Here is a 25,045-nt window from a genome sequence, read left to right as displayed (position 1 = left end):
ATGATGACCTGCTTTTGTAGCTGCTTTACCTGTACATATCAGCAGCAGCAACTTGGGAGAACGCTACCAGAATATTGTCTTGAAGGACTGCACCTCCTGCTGGCCACCTTGAAGGTAGTATCAGTCTTGGGGAATACTCTACCAAAAGGGTAGCCTTATCTCCATGTCAGCAAGCATTAAACACAGCCTTCTGAGCATGCCAAGAAGGCACTGAACCACATCTGACCCTAACTTAACCACTTCAGTCCACAGAAAGGCTTAATAATGGAAGATAAAACTCCTCAGGTCAAAGGCACTGGATATTGTAGCAGTCAAATAATGCACCACAGAGCCCAAGAAAGCTAAAGTATTGTTGATTCAATTCAGTTTCCGAGTTAGGAATCTATGAGATCTGGTGCCTATTTCTGTACATTACAAACCAACACTATATGACGAATGCCCTTCCTAACAGGTTGACTAGAGTTCTTATTTCACAGGATTTACTGTATTCTCTATCACACAAGATCATTCTCTTCTAGGGGGCAAAGGGAAAGAAGCTACTTAGCCCTTGGTAGGACATGAAAAAAATCAGAATTCATTCTTACTAGTTCCTCAACTCAGGTGAGACAAGACCTGGCTGAATATTTTACATGAAAAGAGAATATTCATGAGCTCTGTTGTCTTATGTTTTCCCTCCTTCCTAAGATCTTTCTTTTCTTCGGGGAAAAAGACCCAAAAGAGAGTGTTACTAAAGAGCACATGCACATTCCAGATGTCATTACCCAAGGCAAGGAGGAGCAGGCATTCTTGCAACAGATTCTGAATTTCTGCCCTCTGGGTTGGGTGAAATCTTCAGGTGCTCTTGCTGTTCATTTGGGAGGTGCTGAACAAGGAGTATAGGACAGAAGTTGTCAACCTGTGGTCCGCAGGCCCCTGGGGATCCGCAGACTATGTCTAAGATTTCCAAAGAGGTCTGCATCTCCATTTGAAAATGTGTAGGGGTCCGCAAATGAAAAAAGGTCGAAAAACCGCTAGTACAGGATAGTGAGGGGGAAAGTGTGAATTGTCCAAGTAACTACAGCTACTGCCAGGTACGATTAACATTGTATATTTCTGAATAGTCTGTTGAAGGTGCAAGTCTTCAATCCACCTTCATGGAAACAGACCTTGGTCAAAATCAAACTAGCATTTGATTTTATATGAAAGGACATGATTAAGTCTCCTAGCCCATCAATCCCTCAGAATGAAAGGGTACTTTAATCTTCCATGGACACAGTAAAAAAATATCCAAAATGTGATATTCTGAGTATATGGGTAGTAAAGACATGTTGCCAGGTCCAATCTAGACCCACAATGAAAGTACTGCCAAAACATATTTTTGCACAACATATAATCAACAGGAACATTTTGGTCAATATATTTTCATGGCAGTGGCAAACAGGGCAAAAACAGATTCCAACCATCCTTCCCCTATCCCCAGTTTCCCACCAAAACAAGGGAATATTGGCCTAGTGCCTGAGAGTGTAGAAGTGAAACTGGCTAGCAACTATGAACAAGTGAAATTTACTACCCTTTTTCCATGGTATAATATGAGCCAAATACAGGAAATAAGCAAACTGCCTACAGCATTAAAAGGTTGTTTGTAACATTCTTTCCAATGTAGTGTCTGCACACACAGGTAGGTCTCAGATCTATGCAGTGTGAAATGTGAACTCTGCAAGGAAGGAAGTTTCATTCTTTCCATTTATACTGATCCAAATATATGTAAATAAATAGATCAGTAAGGCAAATCCGTCTGAGCATGTGTGTAAATAGCTCCAGCCCTGGCAGGCAGGGGTTCAGCGTGAAGCAGGGATTGACCCATAAGTAGGGCTTTACCTCTAGGGAGAAAGCTATTTTCAGCACAATCCCTCACCAGAAATGGGAGGAAAATCAGGCGCAGAGACAGCGACATGTTAGAGCCCAGAGCCCCTTCTAGGTGCAGCAGTGTGATATTATTCTTGTGCCCTCTGCACCAGGGAAAGGGAAAATCGATGTTTCAGAGAGGGAGAAAGGTTCCCTGTGAATTAATGGGTCTGTAGCTTCCCCCATTGATCTGCCTCCTCCCACTTTCTTTCTGTGCTTTTGTGCTCGGCCGGGGAAGGGGGAGGCTGCTCTCCCGATAAGGGAAGGACGCTCTAACCTTAACCTTTCTCCAGGAATAATGCTAATTAGAGACGCTAATGAGAACTTCCCGGGAAAACGGAGCAGGGAGGGAGGAGCAGCCCCCGCCAGCCGGGTTCGGTTTGAAACCGGGGGCGATGGAATCAGAACGCAGAGGGGGAGTTTAAAAAACGGCAAAATCTCTTCCCCCCCCCCGACACAAACGGGACCACGCTATCTGCACGCCCCTAGGCCGAGCGGTGCACCCCCCCCCCCGGAACCCCGCAACCGGCACAGGACACTCGCCATGCGCCCCGCAACCACAACCGTACCCCGCAATCCCCCCGCAGTGCATTACTATGCAGGGTGCACCCCCTCCCAGAGCGCTCACCCCCCTTCCCTGCAACCTCCTCACCACACGGCACCCGCCATGAAACCCTTCATCCCCAACCCCCAATCCTTCCTGCCAAGCCCATGCAACCACCTCACCCTCAGCCCCGTCCAACCCCCAACGACCTGTGACCGTGCACCCAAACAACCCCAGGGACCTGAGCACAGGTACCCACCATACCCCATCCAACCCCCGGTGCCCACATCCCCAGCAACCTTCCTCCATCATCCAGTCCCGGGGACCTGTGCAAACAACCCCCAACAGCTTGTGCACACCCCCAACAAACTCGCTGCAACTCACGCCAATGAGCTGTGCACCCCCCTAACCCAAACACCATCCACCCCACTGACCTGTGTGCACCTCCAACACCACAGTGTAGTGCGCAACCTTCAAATAACACCACCCAACCCCCTTAATGATCCGTGTGCCCCTAGCAAACCCCTCAACTCCCAGTGACCCGTGTGCACCCCCAACAAAACCCCTCCAACTCCCAGTGACCCGTGAGCCCCTAGCAAACCCCTCCAACTCCCAGTGACCTCTGTGCGCCCCCAGCAAACCCCCTCCAACTCCCAGTGACCCCTGTGCACCCCAACAAACCCTCAACTCCCAGTGATCCGTGTGTGCACCCCCAACAAACCCCTCCAACTCCCAGTGACTCCTGTGCGCCCCCAACAAACCCCCTCCAACTCCCAGTGACCCCTGTGCGCCCCTAGTAAACCCCTCAACTCCCAGTGACCCCTGTGCGCCCCTAGTAAACCCCTCAACTCCCAGTGACCCTTGGCACCCCCAACAAACCCCCTCCAACTCCCAGTGACCTCTGTGCACCCCCAACAAACCCCCTCCAACTCCCAGTGACCTCTGTGCACCCCCAACAAACCCCCTCCAACTCCCAGTGACCCCTGTGTACCCCCAGCAAACCCAACTCCCAGTGACCCCTGTGCGCCCCCAACCCCCCTCCAACTCCCAATGACCCCTGTGCGCCCCCAACAACCCCCCTCCAACTCCCAGTGACCCCTGTGCGCCCCCAGCAAACCCCCTCCAACTCCCAGTGACCCCTGTGCACCCCCACCAAACCCCCTCCAACTCCCAATGACCCCTGTGCACCCCCAGCAAACCCAACTCCCAGTGACCCCTGTGCGCCCCCAGCAAACCCAACTCCCAGTGACCCCTGTGCGCCCCCAGCAAACCCAACTCCCAGTGACCCCTGTGCGCCCCCAACAGACTCAACTCCCAGTGACCCCTGTGCGCCCCCAGCAAACCCAACTCCCAGTGACCCCTGTGCACCCCCAACAGACTCAACTCCCAGTGACCCCTGTGCGCCCCCAGCAAACCCAACTCCCAGTGACCCCTGTGCACCCCAACAACCCCCCTCCAAGTCCCAGTGACCCCTGTGCGCCCCGAGGAAACTCGCTCCAACCCACCCCAGCGCCCCCTCCGCACCCCCAACACCCAGCAGCGCTCGCCGAGCGCCCAACCCCGGCACACTCCCTTTCCCCCGGGGGCCCCGGAACGACGCCTGCCCCCCAGCCGGCGGGGCGCCCCCCTCTCTGGGCCCGCGCAGGGGGCAGTTGTGTACCCCCCCCCACGCCAAACTGGGGGTTACAATCTAACCCCCCCCCCGGCCCCTCTCCCCGCGGGCCGCCCGCTCCGGGGAGCCGGGCCCGGCGCCTACCTGCTGCGGGGCTGGGGCCGCGCCTGGGGCCTGCCGGCCTGCGCCAGCCCGGCGGCTCGGTGCGGGGACGGGAGGGGACGCTGGCTTGGCCGCGCTCCGGAGCGGCTGACAACCAGCTGCTGCCCGCGGAGAGGGGCTGGCGCTGCGGAGCGCGTCACTCCCGGCCCGGGGGGAGCGGGAGCGGGGGCGCGGGGGGGGGGAGTGACACACACGGCGGGGGGGGGCACTGGGGTGAAGAGGGACACGGGCGGGCTGGACGGGGGGAGCCCCGCTGCGCATGGGGGGCAGTGGGGGGGGGGCAGTGACACGGGGGGTGGGACAGACACACACATCGTGGGGGGGCGGGACACTGGGGGGGGGACGGGGAGAGACAGGCGCTGTAGGGAGAGCGGGTGTGGGGAGGAGCAGAAAGAACCCATCCATTTTCTAACGAGAGAGACAGTCCGCCCGGGCAGGGTGCATTGTGAGAGCCCAGGACTGTAATCCTAGAGGACGAGGCGGTGTCCAGAGAGAAATCCTGTAGTTTGGGGGGGGGGGGAACACACCCCCTGAACAGGCAGCACAATGCACACACCGCGGGGGCGTGAGACTGTGCAGAGAGCGATACACTAACCGGCGAGAGGCTCTGTGCCGAAAGAGCTACAGTAATCCTGGGGGAAAGGCACGGCTGCCCAGACTGGGACAATAACACCGGGAAAGGGCCAGAGGGAGGGGACCGGCCAGTGAGCAACAGTAACATTGAAATGTCTACTACCTGTTAACATATGGTTATTCAGGAGAAAAGACAGGGGTACAGTCAGGAAGAGTGTGTTACACAGAGACTGTAACCATGGAAAAATACAAAACAGCAATGAGATACATGCCAGCAGCCATCCTGGGGGGTGGGGGGCATACTCAGGGCAGCCTCATTCTATAGAGAGTTACATGGTATAGTTTTGTGAACCAACCCAGTCTCTTCCTTACCCAACCTGTCCCACTGCAATCTCCATCTCTTCTGGTTGTCCTGCGAACCACCAGAAAGGGCTCCCCAAGTTACTGGGGTCCATGGATCCAGTCGGATAAACACTGATGGAATGTAACATATTACATCCGGGGCGGGTGGGGGGGTTGAAAACTTGTAGGTGAAGTAAGAAATCTAGGGTTAGAGTCACTGCCTATGTTCTGCAAGCGAAGTGATCCTGGTGACAAAATCAGACAGGAGCAATGGTGCACCAGGGCAAGCTACCATTTCAATGGAGGAACCTGGAGTAGGCAGTCACAGCGCTATACGTGGGGGCAGGACCAGGGAATCCATCCAAGGGATGCAACGATCCAGTGCTGGAGCCATGCTGCCTCTACTGTTAGGCCCCTGCTGGAATTTAAAGCTGCCCTCCCTTTGCGGAGGGCAATGGGGATACCACCACTAGTTTTTCCCCTACCGAGACCCTTCTGCGCAGCAATATTTGTGGGGGAAGGCGGGGGTATGGATGTGGATGTCACAACCCCTTAGTTTGCAAGGAACAGAATGATTCACATCACTTTTTAAATGTACAATCTCAATTGTAGCAGTTCCTCAGGGAAGGGACCTTGATGCAGAAACAGCCTGCCACTTACAGGTCTCAATTGTATTTCACGGGCCTTGCACTGGGTGTATGTAGCCACAGTGCCCCACCACAGCTCTGGGAGAGGTTGTGTCTCAGGGAGAGCACAGCTACCCCACCATGCCTTAGGATGCTGAAGTGTGTCCTTCTCCCCACCTACAGTCTCCCTTTACTCCTTCACATAACACAAGAACCAGGCATCACCTAATTAAATTAACAGGCAGCAGATTTAAAACAAAAGGAAGTACTCTTCACACAGCGCACAGTCAACCTCTAGAACTTGTTGCCAGGGGATGTTGTGAAACCCAAAAATATAACTGGGTTCAAAAGTTAATTAGATAAGTTCCATGACTATTAGGCACGACGGTCAGGGACGCAACCCCATGTTCTGGGTGTCCCTAAACCTCCAACTGCCAGAAGCTGTGACTGGACGATGGGATGGCACTCAATAATTGCTTGTTCTGTTCATTCCCTCTGAAGCACCTGGCATTGGCCACTATCAGAAGACAGGATACTGGGCTAAATGGACCATTGGTCTGACCCAGTATGGCCGTTCTTATGTTCGTTGCCCACCAGGCAGGATTCTAACTGGCCCAGGCCAGTGACCCGTTACTTATTTTGAGACTGGCAGTCTTGTGCTCCAGAATCTCAGCTTTCCTTTTTTTATTTTTTGAAGTCTTCAGCTGTTAGGGTTGAGAAGAAATCCTTAAAAACTTAAGTGTGATGATGTCTGGCTGAGTCTGCAAACAGCCCATAGCACTCTGAGAGGTCTGAATGGCTACATTATTCTCAGTGGAGTGTTAACAGTGTTACATGTCCAGGTATGATGATTTATATTTCAACATTAACTATTTCACTGCTGAGCAAAGCATGTCAGAAAGGACAGAGACAAGCTTATTATGAAGAGCTGCACAATTTACTGATGACTCTTTTTGGTGATGCAAGTGGATGTTGCTTGGGAGGCACCACAACCTTTTCCCCTAGAGCCAAAACACCAAAATAAAAGCAACCTTCTGTTGATGGCATCTGACTCAGATGATGAAAATGAACATGCATCAGTCCGCACTGCTTTGGATTGCTATTAAGCAGGACCCATCATCTGCATGGACGCATGTCCCCTGGAATGGTGGTTGAAGCATGAAGGGACATATGAATCTTTAATGCATCTGGCACGTAAATATCTTTTGACGCTGTCTACAACAGTGCCATGCGAACGCCTGTTCTCATTTTCAGGTGACATTGTAAACATGAAGCGGGCAGCATTTTCTCCTGCAAATGTAACCAAACTTGTTTGAGTGATTGGCTAACCAAGAAGTAGGACTGAGTGGATTTGTAGGCTCTGAAGTTTTACATTGTTTTATTTTTGAGTGCAGCTATTTTTTTTGTACATAATTCTAAATTTGTAAGTTCAACTTTCATGATAAACGTATTGCACTACAGTACTTGTATTAAGTGAATTGAAAAATACTATTTCTTTTTGTTTTGTAAAGTGCAAATATTTGTAATCAAAAATAATATAAAGGGAGCACTGTCCACTTTGAATTCTGTGTTGTAATTGAAATCAATATATTTGAAAATGTAGAAAATATCCAAAAATATTTCAATAAATGGTATTCTATTATTGTTTAACAGTGTGATTAATCGTGATTAATTTTTTTAATAATGCGATTAATTGTGATTAATTTTTTAATCACTTGACAGCCCTAGTTCAAAAGCATCTCACATGGCCCTCAAACAAATATTTGAGATTGTCTCTGGTCATATGAGAACTCCTCTTTCATACCAAACCTTAATCTGGGGCCTAAACTAGCTGAAAAGGGGTAAAATTTTCAAAACACCTATGTGATTTAGGAGTTCAAGTCCCCATGAGATTTAGGCTCCTAAGTCACTTAGGCATTTATCAAATTTTATCTAATGTATCTTTAGGCAGCGATTTCTGGATCCAGGGGGAAGGGGCAGGCAGTTCGATACAGGTTCAGTAACAATAATCCCTGAAGTAGTAAGGATCAGGAGTTAGTTTTTAAAGGATTTTTTAAAAAGGGAAATAAGTAAAATCGTAATAATTAAAAATATTATTTCACATTGCTTCCTTCTCGCACTCCTTTTTGACTTGTTCATTCAGGCCTGGCAGCTGGAAGCTATTTCACATGGGTACAAGAAGCCACCCCTGCCGAAACCTTGGGGCTCCCCACTGGGGTTCTCTTGCCTAGAACAGCCTGTAGCATCGGAGCTTTAGCAAAAGTTCTTCCCAACAGGCGCTGTGTTGTGCGTTTTGTCTGTAAAGCACCTAGCACACTTGTGGGTGTATATATGCATATTAAATAATACACTGACTACATCTTTCAGAGTTTCCCAGGACAAAGTTCCACAAGAACTACCAGGGCGGCTCTCAAATGAAGGTACAAACTACAGTCCGAGCCCTTACCCAGCAGCTTCATGTAACAGATATGTTTGTTGATTAATACAGGTCCTGCATCTAGTGACTAGTGCAAAAGCCTGAGAGCTAGGAGGATCTTGATTCTCATCCCAGAGCAGTCACTGACTCACTGTGCAATCTTGTGCAAGTCACTTGATGTCCTTGTGCCTCTGGCTAAGTAGGCTAAATAAAAAGATGGACCTCACTGCATTAGATTCTATATCACTACTGAACCCTCCTAGAGAATTAGCTTTAAAAAATGCAAACCTTTTATGAATGAAGTCAGTAAGGAAAAGGGGGTGAGAGTGTCACTGGAAAGCAAGTTGCTGAGAGCTAGCCATAGTCAAAGAATACTAGCAGGATAATCTATTTTCACAGCATCCTTGTAGCTGAATGTCTATGACATTTCATAGCTTAGGGAAGTCAGGAAATAGAGAGAGAGAAGATCCATGTAACTTTCTGGTGGGCTGTGGGTTGCATCACGTGCTTTAGCTTGTTCACCCTTAGTTATAATCCCATCTTTCTTTAAAAATAAGAGTTATTAATAAATAATCATAAAATCATCAGTTCTAGGAGCTAAAATAAAGAGATACAAAGGAAATGCAGCTTCATCTTCCAGGGCGCAAACTGATCACCATCTGAAAGAGGAGGGAAAGGATTGTTTTGGGGGTGAGGCTGCCTTCTCTGGAAATACCAGGTATTGGGCACTCCCAAAGTCTCAGGGCTATACTATAAGAACCAAGGGTCTGAACAAATATGGAAATTCCAAGTTCCTCTGTCTCCTATCAATTTCACTCTGAGTATTCATGCACACCACCTGGTGGTATGTTTACATTGTGATAGGGACTGACAAGGATAGAAGGACTCTTAAATGGTGCCGCATATTTCTTGCCCACAGAAAATAGAATCAAGTCGTTTCAACACAGTAGCTATTAGAAGGCACGGAACTGAATCATTTCAGGCCGACATTTTAGCCAGTCCCAAGCCACATTCTGGTTTTGAACGTTCCCATTTGTAAGCACAGCTTATTACACAAAAGCGGCTGCACGGTCGTTTTATACATGTATATAAGATCATTTGGTGCTTAAATTTCATGGTGTGTGCAACTGAACCTGGTGCAAGCCTACTTCAGTGGGTTTAATAGAGGCACATGCAAAAGTGAGTGTGGACATTTAAAGATCAGGGTTAAAATTCTTTAATACTTTGCACTTTTAAACCACTTCCATGCAAGGCTCTCAAAGAGCTTTACAAACATTAGTGAATTTGGCTTCACAATCCCTCTCTGAGGTTTTGTTATCTGCATTTTAGAGATGGGGAAACTGAAATATACAGAATTTATGTGACTTTACCAAGATCACATAGCAAGTCTATGGCTGAGCTGGATACAGAGCCTACATGGATTGATTGGCTAGGAAGCATTTTGCATGTCCTGGACACACTGCATCAGCTACATGAAGCCCATTGTATGGAAAACATACCATGTAATAAAAAATAAGCTGTGTTGTAATTTTGCAGCACCACATCTTTACAGATTTGTTGATCCTTCTTGTGAAAGGCTTTTTTATAGACTCACTAAACAGGTTGAGATCTGGATTTGTTTAGGATTTTATTGGGGGGAGAAGTTACACGCTCTTTGTCATTCTATTGGGAAGAGTCCATATTCTGACAACAGCAGACTGAACACATTCAGTCCTTTGATTCACACGTGGTTCACAATGGTCAGGAAGAAATGTAAATTAATAAAGGCAGAAGTATATGAATTTTGGAGGAATACTGACCCCACTTATTCAGTATGCTCAGTTCCAGCCTAAAGCAAGTGGGCCATATTAGCGGTGTGCCAGTGGTTAATATGCACCAGAGACTAGGAGTGTGTTCACTAGCACTGACAATACTTTGCACTTCTGAATATCTCCTAGCACTTTACCCAAAACAATTAAACAAGCTGCACCACATTACAGTGAAGAAGGGTACCACATAGCTAGAGATCGGCCTCTCTTGGCACCACTGCTGAGCTGTTTAGCAGCACACAGCAACCTAACACGACAGTTTGGGACAGGAAATAAAAAATATTATGTTCAACTAAAAACACAGGAGGAGTTTAGGGAGGTAGACTGTAATTTGGCCAAGGCACCAGGGTTAATACCTTTATTCTTACACAAAGTTCCGTGTGATCGTCAATAACAACAAAGGGCTAGGGCCTCGTTTCACATCTCCTCTGCAGCATGGTTTGTCTCACCCAGCCCAAGTTTTGGCATCAAAATGTTTTGTTTGTACTTGGACAGTGCACTGAGCACACAGTGCTATCTTACAAAGCCTGGGAAATCTACTCTGGGAAAAAATGTTTGTAATGACCTACCCAGTCTAAAAGCTTTTAAGATTCATTCCAGTTTTTACTATCCTCAATGTTACGGTTAATTATAATAATAAACAAAAATACATTCATTCAAAGCACGCCATTCATACAGTCATCATCCATCTGACTTCTGATATATCACAGGCCATTAAATGTCTCCGTTATCCCTGCATTGAGCCCAATTACTTGTGTTTGCCTAAAGCATCTGCCAGAAAGGCATCTATTCTTGATTTCAAGACATCAAGAGATGGAGAATCCACCATTTCCCTTGGTATTTTGTTCCAATGAACAATCTCCCTCACTGTTAAAAAAGATGCCTAGTTTCTAATTTGAATTTGTCTGGCTTCATCTTCCAGCCATTGGTTCTTGTTATAGCCTTCTCTGCTAACTTAAGGAGCTCTTTAATCCCTGGTATTTCTCTCCCCAAAGGTACTTATACCCTGTAATCATGTCACCTCTCAGGGCATGTCTGTGACAGACACCACAGCTGCAGTGCTGCAGTGTAGACCTCTCAACACGCAGTAGCTAGGCTGATGGAAGATTTCTTCCATCGACCTAGCAGTGTCTACACTGGGCTTAGGCCAGCTTAACTACATCTCTCAAGGGTCTGCATTCTTTACATCTCTGTGGGACCTATTTAGATGTAGGTCAGGCCTGAATCGTCTTTATGATAAACTAAACAGATTGAACTCTGTAAGGCATTTTTTCCAGCCCTCAAATAATTTTTGTGGCTCTTTTCTGCACCCTCTCCAGTTTCTCAACAGCTGTTTTAGAATGTGGACACCAGAACTGGACGCAGTATTCCAGTATCTGTCTCACCAGTGCCATTTACAGAGGTAAAATCATCTCCTTACGCCTACTCCCCTGTTTACATATATAGGGATCACATTTGCCTTTTTGTCATAGCATCACATTGGGAGGTCACGTTGACTTGCTTGTCCACTCCAACCCCTAAACCTTTTTCAGAGTCCCTGCTTTCCTGGATACAGAATCTCATTCTGTAGGTATGACCTGCATTCCTTGTTCCTAGATGCATAACTTTACTTTGGCTGTTAAAACACAATTTGTTTGAATGGGCCCAGCTTACCATGGGACCCAGATTGTTCTGCCTGCTTTGTCTTCATGATTATTTACTACTCCACCAACCTTTGTCATCCACAAATTTTATCAACGGTGATTCTATATTTCCATATGATTTGATGAAAATGTTGAATAGCATCAGGCCTAGTACTGATCCCTGTAGAACTCCAGTAGATACATGCCCATTTGCCGAACAATGATGAATTAAAGGATAGGAATACAATTAATGCCAGTCAACATAATTTTAATGGAAAATAGGGCTTGTCAAACAAACCTGATTTCATTCTTTAAGGAGATCTGTCAGTTTGCCAATTCTTAATCCATTTAAGATGTGCTTTATTGATACTGAATAGTGCTAATTTTTAGCCGAACCACCATACAAAAGTCTATTACACCCATGCAGCTACCTTTATACATTACATCTGTAATCTCCTTAAAGAATGAAATCAAGTTTGTTTGACAAGATCTATTTTCCATAAAAATTATGTTGACTGGCATTAATTATATCTCTATCCTTTAATTCTTTATCAACTGAATCCCGTATCAACTTTTCCTTTATTTTGCCCAGGACTGGCCTATAGTTCCCTGGATCATCTTGCTTGCCCTTTTTGAATATTGGCATAACATTAGAACTCTTCTAGTCTTTTGGAATTTCCCCAACATTCTAAGATTTGTTAAAAATTAACATCAGAGGGCCAGACATCTCCTCCACTAATTCTTTTAGGACGCTTGGATTCAAGTTATTTGGACCTGATGATTTAATTTTTTTATCCCTAGTAAAAGTTGTTTAACAACCTCATTAGTTACTAATGGACTGGAAAGTACTTCATTATGTTCATGTGATATAAGTACATCAACCTGCTTCAAATACAGAACAGAAATTTTTACTGAACCCTGCCTTTTCTGAATCAATATTAACAATTTTACCATCTCCACTGAATAATGAGCCTATACCATTTTTAGGATTTATTTTGTTCCTAATATACTTAAAAAAAAATCCTTATTGTCCTTAGCCCTGCCATCCATGGATTTTTCCCTTTGCTTCCCTTATCAATTTTCTACACTTCACATCTTCTAAATTATATCAATTGTTAGTTATTTCCCCCTTTTTCCATTAGTTATGTGTAGCTTTTTTATTTTTAATTGCTGCCTTCACTTTGCCACTTAACGTGGATGTTCTGTTAACCAAAGTTGTCCTCTTTCTTGATTGTGGAATCATGGCTTTTTGGCCATCTAATAAGCTCTTCTTAAATAACTCCCAGTTTTCATTCACATTCTCCTGTATACATTTTTCCTCCCAACCAAATTTGCTCATAATTTTCTTCAGATTTGGGAAATTAGCCTATTTGAGGTACCAAATCTATCTATTGTTAGTTGGGATTGTCCGCTGTTTGCCCATGTTGAATGTAATCAGGTTAGATCACCGGTTCTAAGCAACCACCAACTTCCAATTCAGTGATTAATTTATCTTTATTCATCGTAATGAGATCCAAAACAGTTACCTCATGTTGGGTGCAATACCTTTTGTGTTAGAAAATTTATCATCTGTAATTTTTAGAAACTCTAATGATGATTAACTACTGGCAGCATGAGACTTCCAGCATATGTCTCCCAACTTGAAGTCTCCCATAAAATGCCAGGAAGGTTACAGATGACAGGATGGGTATAAACTGGTATGAGAGTACAGACTGAATACAGATATGGCTGTAAATTTCAAAGGGCAATATAGTTTAAACCACACAAATACAATCCTGAACACTGCTTTAATACAGCTTTCACCAAAACACCAAGGCAATAGAGATTGTGACAATGAACTTATCTTGAGTTCTTTCCACAAAATAATTCACAAGTGGAGGCGGGGGGCGGGGGGGGATAATACATGAAAGGAGTGAACTTCTTAAATTTAGAACCATTTTGTCCCCAAATATTATTCACTGGATAATTTTTACCATCGTTAGAGTTTCAAGCCAATATTCAGAGTTGAATCAAAAGGCTGATATACATACCAACTTGCACCAATTTAATGTAATTGATTTCCTAAAACCAATTTAGTTATTTCGCTGAAAGTCTATGTGTCGATAATTACTGACTTTAGCTAAACGGACTTCAGCCTTATTCTGAAATAAGCGTGTCAACACAGAGAATTGCACTGAAATAACTAAATTGGTTTTAATTCACAGCTATTATTTCAGTGTAAGTCTGTGTGCGGCCCAGTCTTATGTGAGGCTAGAGAAGAGCTAAGTTGTGGAATTTATACCTTTTTTTGATTCCCTTGCTACTTGTACCAGCCACTTCAGACTCCTTTGGCTCCCTTCGACTTACACCCATTTGCCAATACATAATTTGTATTTGTCTCTCAGTGCAACCTCTGTTTTTCTTCTTGGCATAGTATTTATCCGCATTTAATTTAGGAACCAAAGGAGGTTCTTCTCCAGGGCAGAAGAGGGCCACAAATATCTCTGCAAAATAACATTTATTTTCAAGTGACTGACTGAATGCAGTGCTCATGAGAGGAAGGGATAAAAGTCCTGGCTACAACCAGGCAGCACACGATATGTTTCTCTGTACAGTTTTGCCAAATACAACTTTCTCCAGTACTGAAACACTCTGTTGTCCCAGCTCTGGGTCCCCCCCAGACAGCTCAGTCCAGGCACCTTAATCTTGACCTGTGACACCTTAGCCCGGAGCAGCAGCTGCCAATCATGGCAAATTTGATGTTGGTTTTGTGAGTTGCACAAAGGGATGAGACTACGAAACTTACTCTCACGTGACACAAGTCAGTTTTGAACTAAAGATCTCGAAGAGGAAAACCTTGCGTTCTACGTAGAGCCAGACCTACTAAGCAGTACCAATATTGCCAAGACTGCCCCAGATTTTAGAAACCCTGTCCCAAGAATGAGCATTGCTGATCAAAGACCCTAGGCTACGCCTTTCTCCTGCTACTGGGGGCTGCTCTGAACGGTGGGGCAGGCGAACGGAGAGGTTAGCAGCTGACAAACTTCTTTCCCAGCCAACCCAACTTAGCTCTCTCTGTGCCTCCACCTTCCCCCAGCTCCAGCTCTGCTTGTCTCATTGCAAGCCCAGAGTTAAGAATGGGGGTGCATCCCAAGCAGGCTGGCTGGGGAGGGGTCTCGGCTGGCTTGATAGAAACTCTCCTAGGATGTCTGAGGGGAGTGAACTTGATTAGTGGGTACAGCATGGAGAAGGCAGAGGAGAGGGAGCGAGGAGGACTCAATATTGCATACAAACTACTTTGGACAGAAGGATCCTTTCATCCCTTAGTCCCCCAGCTGGGGCTTGATCCTGAAGGGTGTTTAGCAACCTCAACTCCCCTTGACTTGAGTTGGACTGGAAGGGGCTCACGACCTTTCATGATTATGCCTCTGATATGGAGAAAATGTTTCCTGAAAACCTGTTCTGATGTCAGCAACTGCATATACCTTATCCTGCCCTCCTCGCACATCTGGAATGTGTAAGGAACGCAGGGCTGGGCCGGGCCCCACCATTCCTCCCAATCTCTTACTATAGCACAAAGCCCCAGCCCCAGTGGAAAGCTTATGTTAATTCAGCTCCAACAGCAGCTCCTGCCGTTGGCTCATTATATTACCCCCTGGCCCGTTTCGGTATCATTTATACCTGGTTACCAAACCCCAGACGGGACTGTACTGAATCTGCCAAAACAGCAGCACGTCCAGATCAGAGGGAGTCAGTTTGGCATTTCAATGTAAAGATTTGTTCCTTTTAATGTCTTTAGAGTCTGCCAGCCATTGTGTAAGATAGGAGGCCTTAATGGAAGTCATGCTGAATGGCCTAGTATGAACCCTGAAAAAATAAATTCAGGACTGAGTTGGAATTAAACCAGAAGGAACAGCTTGCCCAGAGAACAACGGCCTTAAACTTGGGCTTAAGCGTTTAAAAATGATAGTATTCATCATTTAAAAATTAGGTGGTAGAAGCATTAGGGCTAAGCAGCAAACATTTTCTTTTTGAATTACTAGCTTGTAACTAGTTCAGGAGTTCAGAAGATAGTTTAGTGCACCAGCAGTCATCCTACAGAGTTACTTCTGCATAGTGTGGAAAGTGGAAAGGGCCTGATTCTCCTCTCACACCTGTGCAAATTCGTTTCAAACCAATGTGAGAGGAGACTCTGGCCACAGGAGACTCTGCATGTTCTTGTGACCTCAAGCTAAAGTCTGCTCTCAGTTATGCCAGAGGAAATCTATTGACTTCAATGGAGGTATTCCACATTTTCTTAGGAGTGAGAACAGAATTTGGTCTGGGGTTTTCAGAGTAACCTCATTACTCATGGGGAGCTATTTTGGAATGTTGCTTTCCAAGGTCTGTACTCTCTGCAGGAAGCCCCTTCTTGTCATTTATGAAGGCTCAAGCGGAAGTTCCTGATTCTACTGTCTTCTTTGTTCCTCGGCACAGATCAAACATTCTAACAGTCTTCCAGTCTGTGCTTCCTTTTGGACGCACTGCTGTTTTAATACTGGTGTGTCTAGCAGAACCAGTAAATCATAGACTCGGCACACAATTTTTCCTGGATAATGAAGTTAAAAGGCCATCTTGACATCCATTCATTTAATGGTTTCTGTAGATCAGTTACCCCAAGAAAAGTGAGTTCCCCATGGTGCTGCTGGGCACAATTAATCACTTATGGCAGAAGCCAAGAGGAACACAAGTCAGTTATTTAATTTATTTCTATGAGTGCCACCAAATGCTAGTTAATTGCATGGCAATAAGGTGACATTGCTTTAAAGATGAACTAGAAAGCAATAAATAAGTATTTAAAACAGTGTTTGGGATGTACAAAAAGAACCTAAAAATGTGTTTGCTTCCACTTCTTTTTAGAAACAAGTCCTGATTCTCGGAGGACTTTTGCAGTCCTTGGGGCATCTGGAACATCACAGCTGGAGACCGAAACCAGAGCTGCAGCTTTCTAATCCTAAAACTCTACATCCTCTCTGCCTCAGTTGGGCACTCCAGCTGTGTTTCACATTCCACGTCTTCCAAAGATTGCCCAAGTCCTCCAGAAAAAAGAGCAAGATATAGAATACAAACGGGGAAAATGGAGGGGAGAGGGGGACTGAGGCCTTTTTTATTATTATTCATCACACACAGCAAGATCACCTTTTACAGTTATTTTCTACACAGCTCTAGGGATAGTGGGGAAGAGAAAAAATGGGTTTCTTGAGCTCTAGCTGGCAAGCCAGACACCTGACATTGGTGGAAATTGTAAGGATTTGCCCATCAGCTCTCCTGGCCTTCAGTCCCGTCTCTCCAAGCTAAAGTTGCCATGAGACTGCTTCCTTGAGGAGATCACCCACCCATCTGTATTCTGCATTCAATGTTCCAGGATGCAAATCAGCCTCTTTTTCCATAGTCTTTGGATTCTCAACTCAAGTAGAAATTCCAATTGAAAACTTTCAACTGGTTCCAGTTGGCCAACTAGGTTTTGGAACAAAGCAATGGCTCTGTTGGTTGTGGGGGCCACTGGTCCTTGACAAACCAGTACAAAGCAACAGAATCCAAAGGAAAACATTAGAAATTAACAGACCAGCTGAAGGACTCAGGCCACACAGGTCGGTCTTCTTCAAGGATTCTGGGATCTTCATATTTTGCAGAAAGCATGTTTTTTCATGTTGCAGAGTTGCCACTGGAGGTGGAAGATTACAGTCAAATCCATGGTGCAGGGTAACATTTGCAGACCTATTGTGGCTAACCAAAGGCCCAGCCCTGCAGAACTTACTCATGTTAACCTCCTATTGAAGAAATCAGTGAGGGTGGTGGTACTGGGCCCATACTTATAAGTTTTTGTCATGTGATGTGGGGCCATTTCTGGAAACAGTAACTCCAAGTAGACATAGAAATGCCCACTGTTAAAAGAGATGTTAAATATGGAAGAATTAATAGTGTTACAGCATCCAAGGGTCAGTTTGGCAAATATGCTTTCCTCCCTTTATAAATATTTTGTATTGATTTTCACGTAGTTACATAATTTATCTAAAGAGGGAAACACTTCATATCATAGTCACAGGGCTCAAATCCCATGGAATACATGACACTTCTAGGCCTTATAAAATGGTCTGATCTGGCACCCACAACATCACTGCGAGCTTTGTCATTGACTTCAGTGGAAACAGGTCAAAGCCTTAGACTACAGGCTCTTTGGAGCATGGAACAGGTTTTATTTATATAGAGCCCAGACTTGCAAGGCGTGGAATAACCTTCAATTCCCACTAAATGTGGTGGGTGTTGAGGACGCCCAGCACCCAGCTAGGGCTGCCAACTCTCTATGCGCACAAAACTGAACACCCTTGCTCTCCCCCCTGCCCCACTCCTCCTCCAAGGCCCTGCCCATTCTCTGAGACCCCGCCCCATGCTCACTCCAGCCCCCCCTCCCTCTGTCGCTCACTCTCCCCCCCCCATTCACTCACTCATTTTCACTGGGCTGGGGCAGAGGCTTGGGGTGCGAGAGGAGGTGCAGGCTCCAGGGTGGGGCCAGAAATGAGGGGTTCAGGGTGTAGGAGGGGGCTCTGGGCTGAGGCAGTGGGTTGGGATGCGGAAGTGGGTGAGTGCTCTGGCTGGGGGTGCAGGCTCTGGGGCGGGGCTGGGGATGAAGGGTTTGGATTGTGGGAAGAGGCTCTGGGCTGGTGCAAGAGGTTTGGGTACCGGGGGATGAGGGCTCCAGCTGCAGGTGCAGGCTCTGAGGTGGGGCTGGTGATGAGAGGCTTGGGATGCAGGAGGGGATTCTGGGCTGGGACCTAGGGGTTTGGAGGGTGGAAGGGGGTCAGGGCTGGAGCAGAAGGTTGGGGTCAGGGGTTCAGGCTCCAGGTGGCACTTATCTCAAGCAGCTCCCGGAAGCAGCAGCATGTCCCCCTTCCGGCTCCTATGCGGAGGTGCAGCCAGGTGGCTCTGCGCACTGCCTCATCTGCAGGCGCCGCCCTCGCAACTCCCACTGGCTGCAGTTCCCAGCCAATGGAAGCTATGGAGCTGGCGCTTGGGACAGAGGCAATGAGTGGAGCCCCCTGGCTGCCCTTGTGCCTAGGAACAGGAGGAGGGACATGCTGCTGCTTCCAGGAGCCGCAGGGAACCACAGCAGGCAAGAAGCCTGCCTTAGCCCTGCTGTGCCACCGACCGGACTTTTAATGGCTCGGTCAGTGGTGCTGACTGGAGCTGCCAGGGTCCCTTTTTGACCGGGCGTTCCGATTGAAAACCGGACACCTGGCAACCCTACTCCCAGCAGGATTGAGCCCATGAGTTTGCAAAGTGTTGTGTAAATAGACAGAACTACAGAAAAGCTTTATACAAAGAAGCTTAACATGGGGCAGAGCCTCAGAATAACTATGTGCTCGAGGAAACTTTATTTGCATACATTTAAAAACCAAAAGCCACAAAAGGAGTTGCAGTTGCTCAGCACTGCTCAGAATTTAGCCCCGAGGCTGTATAGCCTGATCAAAATCTCCAAGTAATTTAAATAAATGCCTTTAGCGTTTGGGTGAAGGGGTGAGCCAGCTAAGTGGATGTGAAACATTAGGATTTCCTTTGAACATTAAGCATGAAGATTTAAGTCACAGCAACCTCTCAAATTAGCCACCACATCCTTGGGCAGAAATTGGTAGTCGCAGGACCCACTACCTTCACACAGCAGACATGGCATGGATAAGTTACAAATGTAAGATTAGAATGGATAATGCACAAACATTTGGTTCAGCCCCAGGCAGGAGGGATCCAGGGAGATTAGTCCATTTTAACAGATTGCCCCTCTGTCACTTTTTCCACTCTTTCCATCCTGAACAAAATGATCCTCTTTAATCTTTGTCCGGCTGATTCCATATCCGGAAAAGATGAAAGTTCTATTATAAACAATATGACGCTTTGTGGGAAACTGAGGTGTAGCATCAGCTCCATAAGGTCTAACCTAATACTGGTTAACACCTTTCTCCTGCACTGAACCACTGGGATAAGGTCAGGCAGAGGAGAACATTGTATTGGTACCTGATTTCCTGTTTGTTTCCTTTAATATGTGCTCTTGATCCATCATGTCCAGATGCATCACAGCTAAAGTAGAGTAACATTCATGTCTTCTTCCCACTACGGCACGCTCCCTCAAGCCCCACCCTCCCTACCCCCCATGGTGTGCTCCTCCCTACCCCCCAACCTCCCCCGACCCCAGCCTTGACACACTACCCTCCGCCCCACAACTCCTCTACTCCCAGCCCCAGGTACAACAGGCTCCCCTCTGCCCCACCCTGCCCCCACAGCTACGGCCACCATCTCCTCAAGCTTTCAGAAGTGTAGGTTATATTTCCAAATATTGTACGTCCTATTTACAAGGGCCCTGCCTGGCCTGACTTCAGGGGCATTGCATGAGTGCAAGTGAGGGCAGGATTTGGCTAGCGTGTCCTGCTTTAAAAAGAACCTATGATTGGAAACGGGCTTGAGGACTCTTTACTGACAGATATTCAGTATAATCATTTGGACGTATCTTTCTACTAACAAAGGAATTTTTTGAAGTGGTTTTAACCATGATGTGTGACCTTGGGCAAATCATTTAGGGCCATTTTCAGAAGTGCTGAGTACCTCCAGCTTCCACTGACATCAACTCTCTGCCTGTCTGTCTTAGGAGTTCATTGGGCTGCCCATCAAACTACTATTGGAGTGTCTTCCGCAGAAGATTCAATTGGCAGTAGCGAAGTTCCTTGTGAACTTCAACTGGAGATGCAGGTGCTCAGTAATTCTGAAATTCAGACCCTTAACCTCTCTATGCAGCATTTCACCCACCTGTAAAACAGAGATAATAATGCTTACCTATGTTACAGTGGTGTTGTAAGGATTAATTAATGTAATCTTTGTATAGCGCTGTAAGATCCTCAGATAACAATTGCTTCCGAAGTGCACAGCATACATTACAATGTTCTTCTTGTTATGCCTGTGTTGCTGTTCCCTGTTTCCTGGGCCGCGCTGAGAGAATCTTGCATCTTTTCTCTCATGAACTAGTCACTTATCAGGCTCCTCTCCACCTGCCTGTGTCCTCGTGGTGATAACTCCTAATCTCCCCTCCAGTGAAGTCTCTGATGTATTTGCTTTGTATGTCTATGAACATAAATATTCTAACAGTTTCCTTATGGTGCAGTGGTTTCAAGGTACCTCTGTTTGCAAGTCCGAGCTCAGGACCAGGGCAATGGAATATGGCATCTGAGAACCTTATGCTGTTTTCAGCTAATTAGTTTATGTTTTTGTTCTTTGGCATTTATCTCCAATCACCTTCTACTCCTGAGCTGGCGAGTCAGGAGAGGGTTAGTTTCAGAAAGGGAAATAAATTCAGTTAGTAAAATCGAATAGCTCAGTGTGTTGGGCTGCCCAGCAACAGCCATCTTGTTTGCAGCTTTCTACTCCCCACATTGGACTGTTTTCGAGGCTCAGCTAGCCAGATGCAAAAGCATTTCTTGGTAGCAGCACATTTCCTATCCATCTTTTTAGTGACAGGCCCAAGAACAGAACTGAGGACACGCACTTGCTATGGCTGTAATTTATTGAGAAAAAATTCCAGACACAAACACTCCTGAACTCCAGAGTTCAAAACTCAGGTCCTACATCAAATTCTACTGATTTCCAAGGTATTTGGGTTTGGCTCATTGTGGAGGTAAATTCAATATGGAAATTCAGATCCATATTTATGACTTGGATCCGGGATTTTGGTTAAGATTCATCACATATTTTTAGTTAATTGAGTTTTAGAGACCAGGAGAATGAAGTCACCTCTTTCATAGAACAGGTAAAGCACAAGCAGTGATTAGGCAAACCTCCCACACAACCCTGCTAATATGCCTCACCCTTGACGGGAAAGGACCTCTTCCTGCATTGAGATAAGAGTTCAGTCTCCATCACCCATTTGGCCATAGCCTTGCAGTAAAAAAGTCAATTATGGTGGGAGTTTTTGTGGATTGAGACCCACCAAACTCATTTCACATAAGCCACTGAACAGTCAGCAAGTGTTAACAACTTTTGGTCACCCCATCCAAGGATGGATATAGAACCAGTGATCAGATTCTTTCTTTTGGTACTAATCCCCTGAGCCCTCCAAGCCCCTTGAACTGATCCAGTTTAGAATCCAATTTTCTCATGATGTTCAGAGACAGTTTCTGAGGAAAAGAGATTCTAGGTTGGTGAAGATGTAGAGCTGTCCATAATTCTACAGCATCAGACTCCACAACTGATTGCAAAATCATTAGATCCCCAGCTTTTCACAGTTCTAAACACGAATATTACCCACTGAACAGAGACTGTTAAACCCGGGTGTCCAGCATGTGCAAGGAAAAGCTATGCTGAAGTGCACCCTCCAACATGTAATTTAGCCCCAGGGTAAGGTGTTTTTTTCCACTGACCCAATGAAAAGATTCAACATCTATTTCCTCAGTCCCTGCAAATAACCGCGATCTGGCACTTTATACCCCTGCACTGAGTTCTCTCTTTAGGCTGCCATCAGATAACAACCATCCATGTACTTCAACTTCACCATTCAAGTTAACAATTAACCAATGCCTCCTGCTTGCTACCACACACACACACCCCTCCTCAGCTCCTGGTGGTAATGGGAAGGTAGGGAGAAAAGCATAAGGGGATCAGACTCCAACCTCTATTTGGTGGGAAGAAAATCTGACACTTGGTTTCTGAAGTGCCAGCAATGCAACTTTGTGGGGAGTCAGTAAAGTGTATTCTTTTTATAGTCTGTTTCCATGGTGCATTGAGGATCCCTTGGCAAATTCTGCAGCTGCAGAAGATTGGAAAATTCCATGGCCTGGGTGTAATCATGTGGCAATCTACCCTCTCCATTCCCAAATCAAAATCCAGAGGCATAATATTGTCACCAAACAGCTGAGCCTCTTCCCAGCTGGAGACAAGAAGGAAGTGACTGGAGCTGACTCTCCTGCAAGATGCCGAACAACTCAAGAAAAGAGAACACCTGAGCAACAGAAGCAATTCTAGGGATCAGTCCCAATCTGCTAAAGTCCTTAAGCAGTTTGGAAGGTGGCAGAGAAATACATTCCTCTTCGTCATGGATATTTTTATATTAATTTCACTTAAAACCACCATATGTCTAAAGAACATGCAGATAGTAATGAACAATAACTGCACTGAATACATTTCTGTTCCTCTCCTCCGTGCCCTTTCGGCAAAAACCCTGCATGGATTTTTAGAGACAGACTTTCAAAAACAAAATGTTGCGTGCACGCAACCTACACACAGCAACACTCTCTGCAATTGTGCAATTCCCAACCTGCACGTGCACACAAGCTAGACATGTGCAAAACTGTTCCTGTGACAATCTGGCCATCACTACTTTGAGATGCCAAGCATCAGCCATTCACCCTACCCCTTCAGTCTGGACAGAAATCTGCTCTGCACCTGGTGCCGCTCAGCACCTCTTGGAGTAAGACCAACTCTGTTAGTCAGGAAGAGAGCAACTCACCTGCTCCTGTGAATTCATGACCCGCAGCTTCATTTGCTTCAGATAGGTGGAGGTGAGTGGCATGTTGTAGTCAATGATTCCAGAGACCAAAGAGGAGGGTGGCTCATTTTCTGAAGTAAAAAACAAAAGGAAAGCTCCTTTTAGACGTGGCAGCCAGGCAGCACAGACCTGTCGCTGTACTGCCGTCAGCATTATTTAATATCTGAATTGCAGTAACTCCCCAAAGCCCCCATTCAGTATTGGGGCCCACTGTACTACAGGCTGCATAAAGGCCACACCCTGCCGGGAATTCCCTGTCATTGCAAAGGAACCATCCTGTGTGGAAATGGTTACACATAATGTAACGTTTGTAGTTTGAGTCACTAAAGATGAAACGCAGAATGAAACATCTAACCCTGCCAGAAGGCTCAAAACCACCTCTGGCCAAAAGGAACACAGAGAGAGTTTCACAAACAACTCGATTTTTCCAGCCAGTTGTAGTGCTGCGAAGTCGCACCCATTGTGATGGGGACTCCTTCCTTTTGGGGTGAATGTTAAGGCAGTTTTGGAAGTACCTCCCTCTTGTGATGGAGATTGTGTTTCAGTGAGATAATTAAAATAACCTTTTTATTTATTTATTTTCTTAAACTGTCCCTATTGACAGCTTTCTATACATCCACATGAAGACTTAGTGATCATCAGGAAGTCAGATTCAGACCACGCAAGCAAACAGTATTTCCAGCCATTCAAGGAGAGTCCTCTGTAAAGCAAACTCTTAATTATTTTCTAGACCTTATGTCATCTCTCCCTTGTCTGCTAGGCCATAGGCGCCGACTTCCTGAGTTCCCAGGGCGTGCTCAGTCCCAGGCCCCGCCCCCACTCCACCCCTTCCTGCCCCGTCTCTTCCTTCCCCCGCTCCTCCCCCTCTAGGGAACTAGCCCCAAATGTGGGAAATAGACAAAACTTCAAGAATGCATTCAGGGCAGCAGCCACCTGATCCGAGAGCAGCCAGTTGGCCATAGTGGAGCAGCCATTGTCCCAAAGTCCATTTTTTATAAAATACTGTATCTTCATTTTCTTTCTTTTGGATGGCTGGATGTTGCCCTTCTCTTTCCCTGGCTTTGGCCAATAGATTCATTACCACTTCCTTGCCTGCATGTCACAAGCACACAAAATAACCCACTATCCTATGTGGGATAATGTTAACTAGTGAAACAAAAACTGCGAAAAACCCAGCGCAGAAGGGGCTCCTCCAAACTGGTTGCAGGAAAGAGGAGAAAGCTCCCAGGGACACATCTCATGTCTTTGCCAAATGGGACTAAAACCGATTCAGAGCGTCGTAAGGGTCAAATAAATAAATCAGCAGCATAAAAGCTGTGCTCAGATCAGGCAGTCTCAAGCAGCATTAATGAAACAATGAAAACTATGACCACAGTGGGGTCTATGCGGTAATATGATCAGGCACCTGACTGGAGTTCCTACAAAATACTGTCTCCTAGCACTTGGTGACAGAACTTAGAAGCTACCACTGGCTCCAGAGCATGAACTGGACCTGGTAAAAGACATTTAGAAAGAGCACCCAGCAAGGCTGAGCTTGTAGCCTCTTAATGTCATGGCAAGACCTGATTGTAGAAGAAAAGACAGAATCTAAGAGGACAGGTGGAAAAGAGCAGTGACTTTTTCAGGGAAGAAGAAAATACTGCACTTGCATCTGTGTATGTGGCCATAGAATCTTGGTGGACCCTATGGCTAGTGGTTTTTGTCTTCCCAAGAGCAGTCCCGTGTTGTGAATCCAGTTTTAAGAAAAGAAGACTCATGCACAAAGTGAGTGAAGCATGCATTATGGGTTTGCAGCAGCTATGGAGCTGGTATGATGGGGTACAGTCCCCACACAGTTGAATGAGGCCAGGTAGGCCCAATCAGCCAATTAAGCTGTAAACAGAGGAGATGTAGGATGAGAGAAGGCCACTAATTAGA

The 25,045-nt window shown here is 46.0% G+C and overlaps 1 protein-coding gene across 2 annotated transcripts in view; it reads right to left on the bottom strand.

Moving 5' to 3' along the window:
• Positions 1-25,045, bottom strand: part of NOL4L (nucleolar protein 4 like) — a 95,168-nt gene that overhangs the window by 36,042 nt on the left and 34,081 nt on the right. Inside the window, exon 4 of one of the 2 annotated variants that reach the window (XM_054045760.1) lies at positions 23,090-23,199. In XM_054045760.1, the coding sequence (XP_053901735.1) occupies positions 23,090-23,199 (110 nt within the window). Of the gene's footprint in view, positions 1-4,184; positions 4,328-23,089; positions 23,200-25,045 lie in introns of those variants that run through there. The other variant, XM_054045762.1, reaches the window with a different exon arrangement.

Source organism: Malaclemys terrapin, chromosome 12, assembly GCF_027887155.1.
Source record: "Malaclemys terrapin pileata isolate rMalTer1 chromosome 12, rMalTer1.hap1, whole genome shotgun sequence".
Classification (NCBI taxonomy): Eukaryota; Metazoa; Chordata; order Testudines; family Emydidae; genus Malaclemys; species Malaclemys terrapin.
Note: the sequence above shows the minus strand (reverse complement) of the source record. Positions and strands in the feature narration are given on the sequence as shown.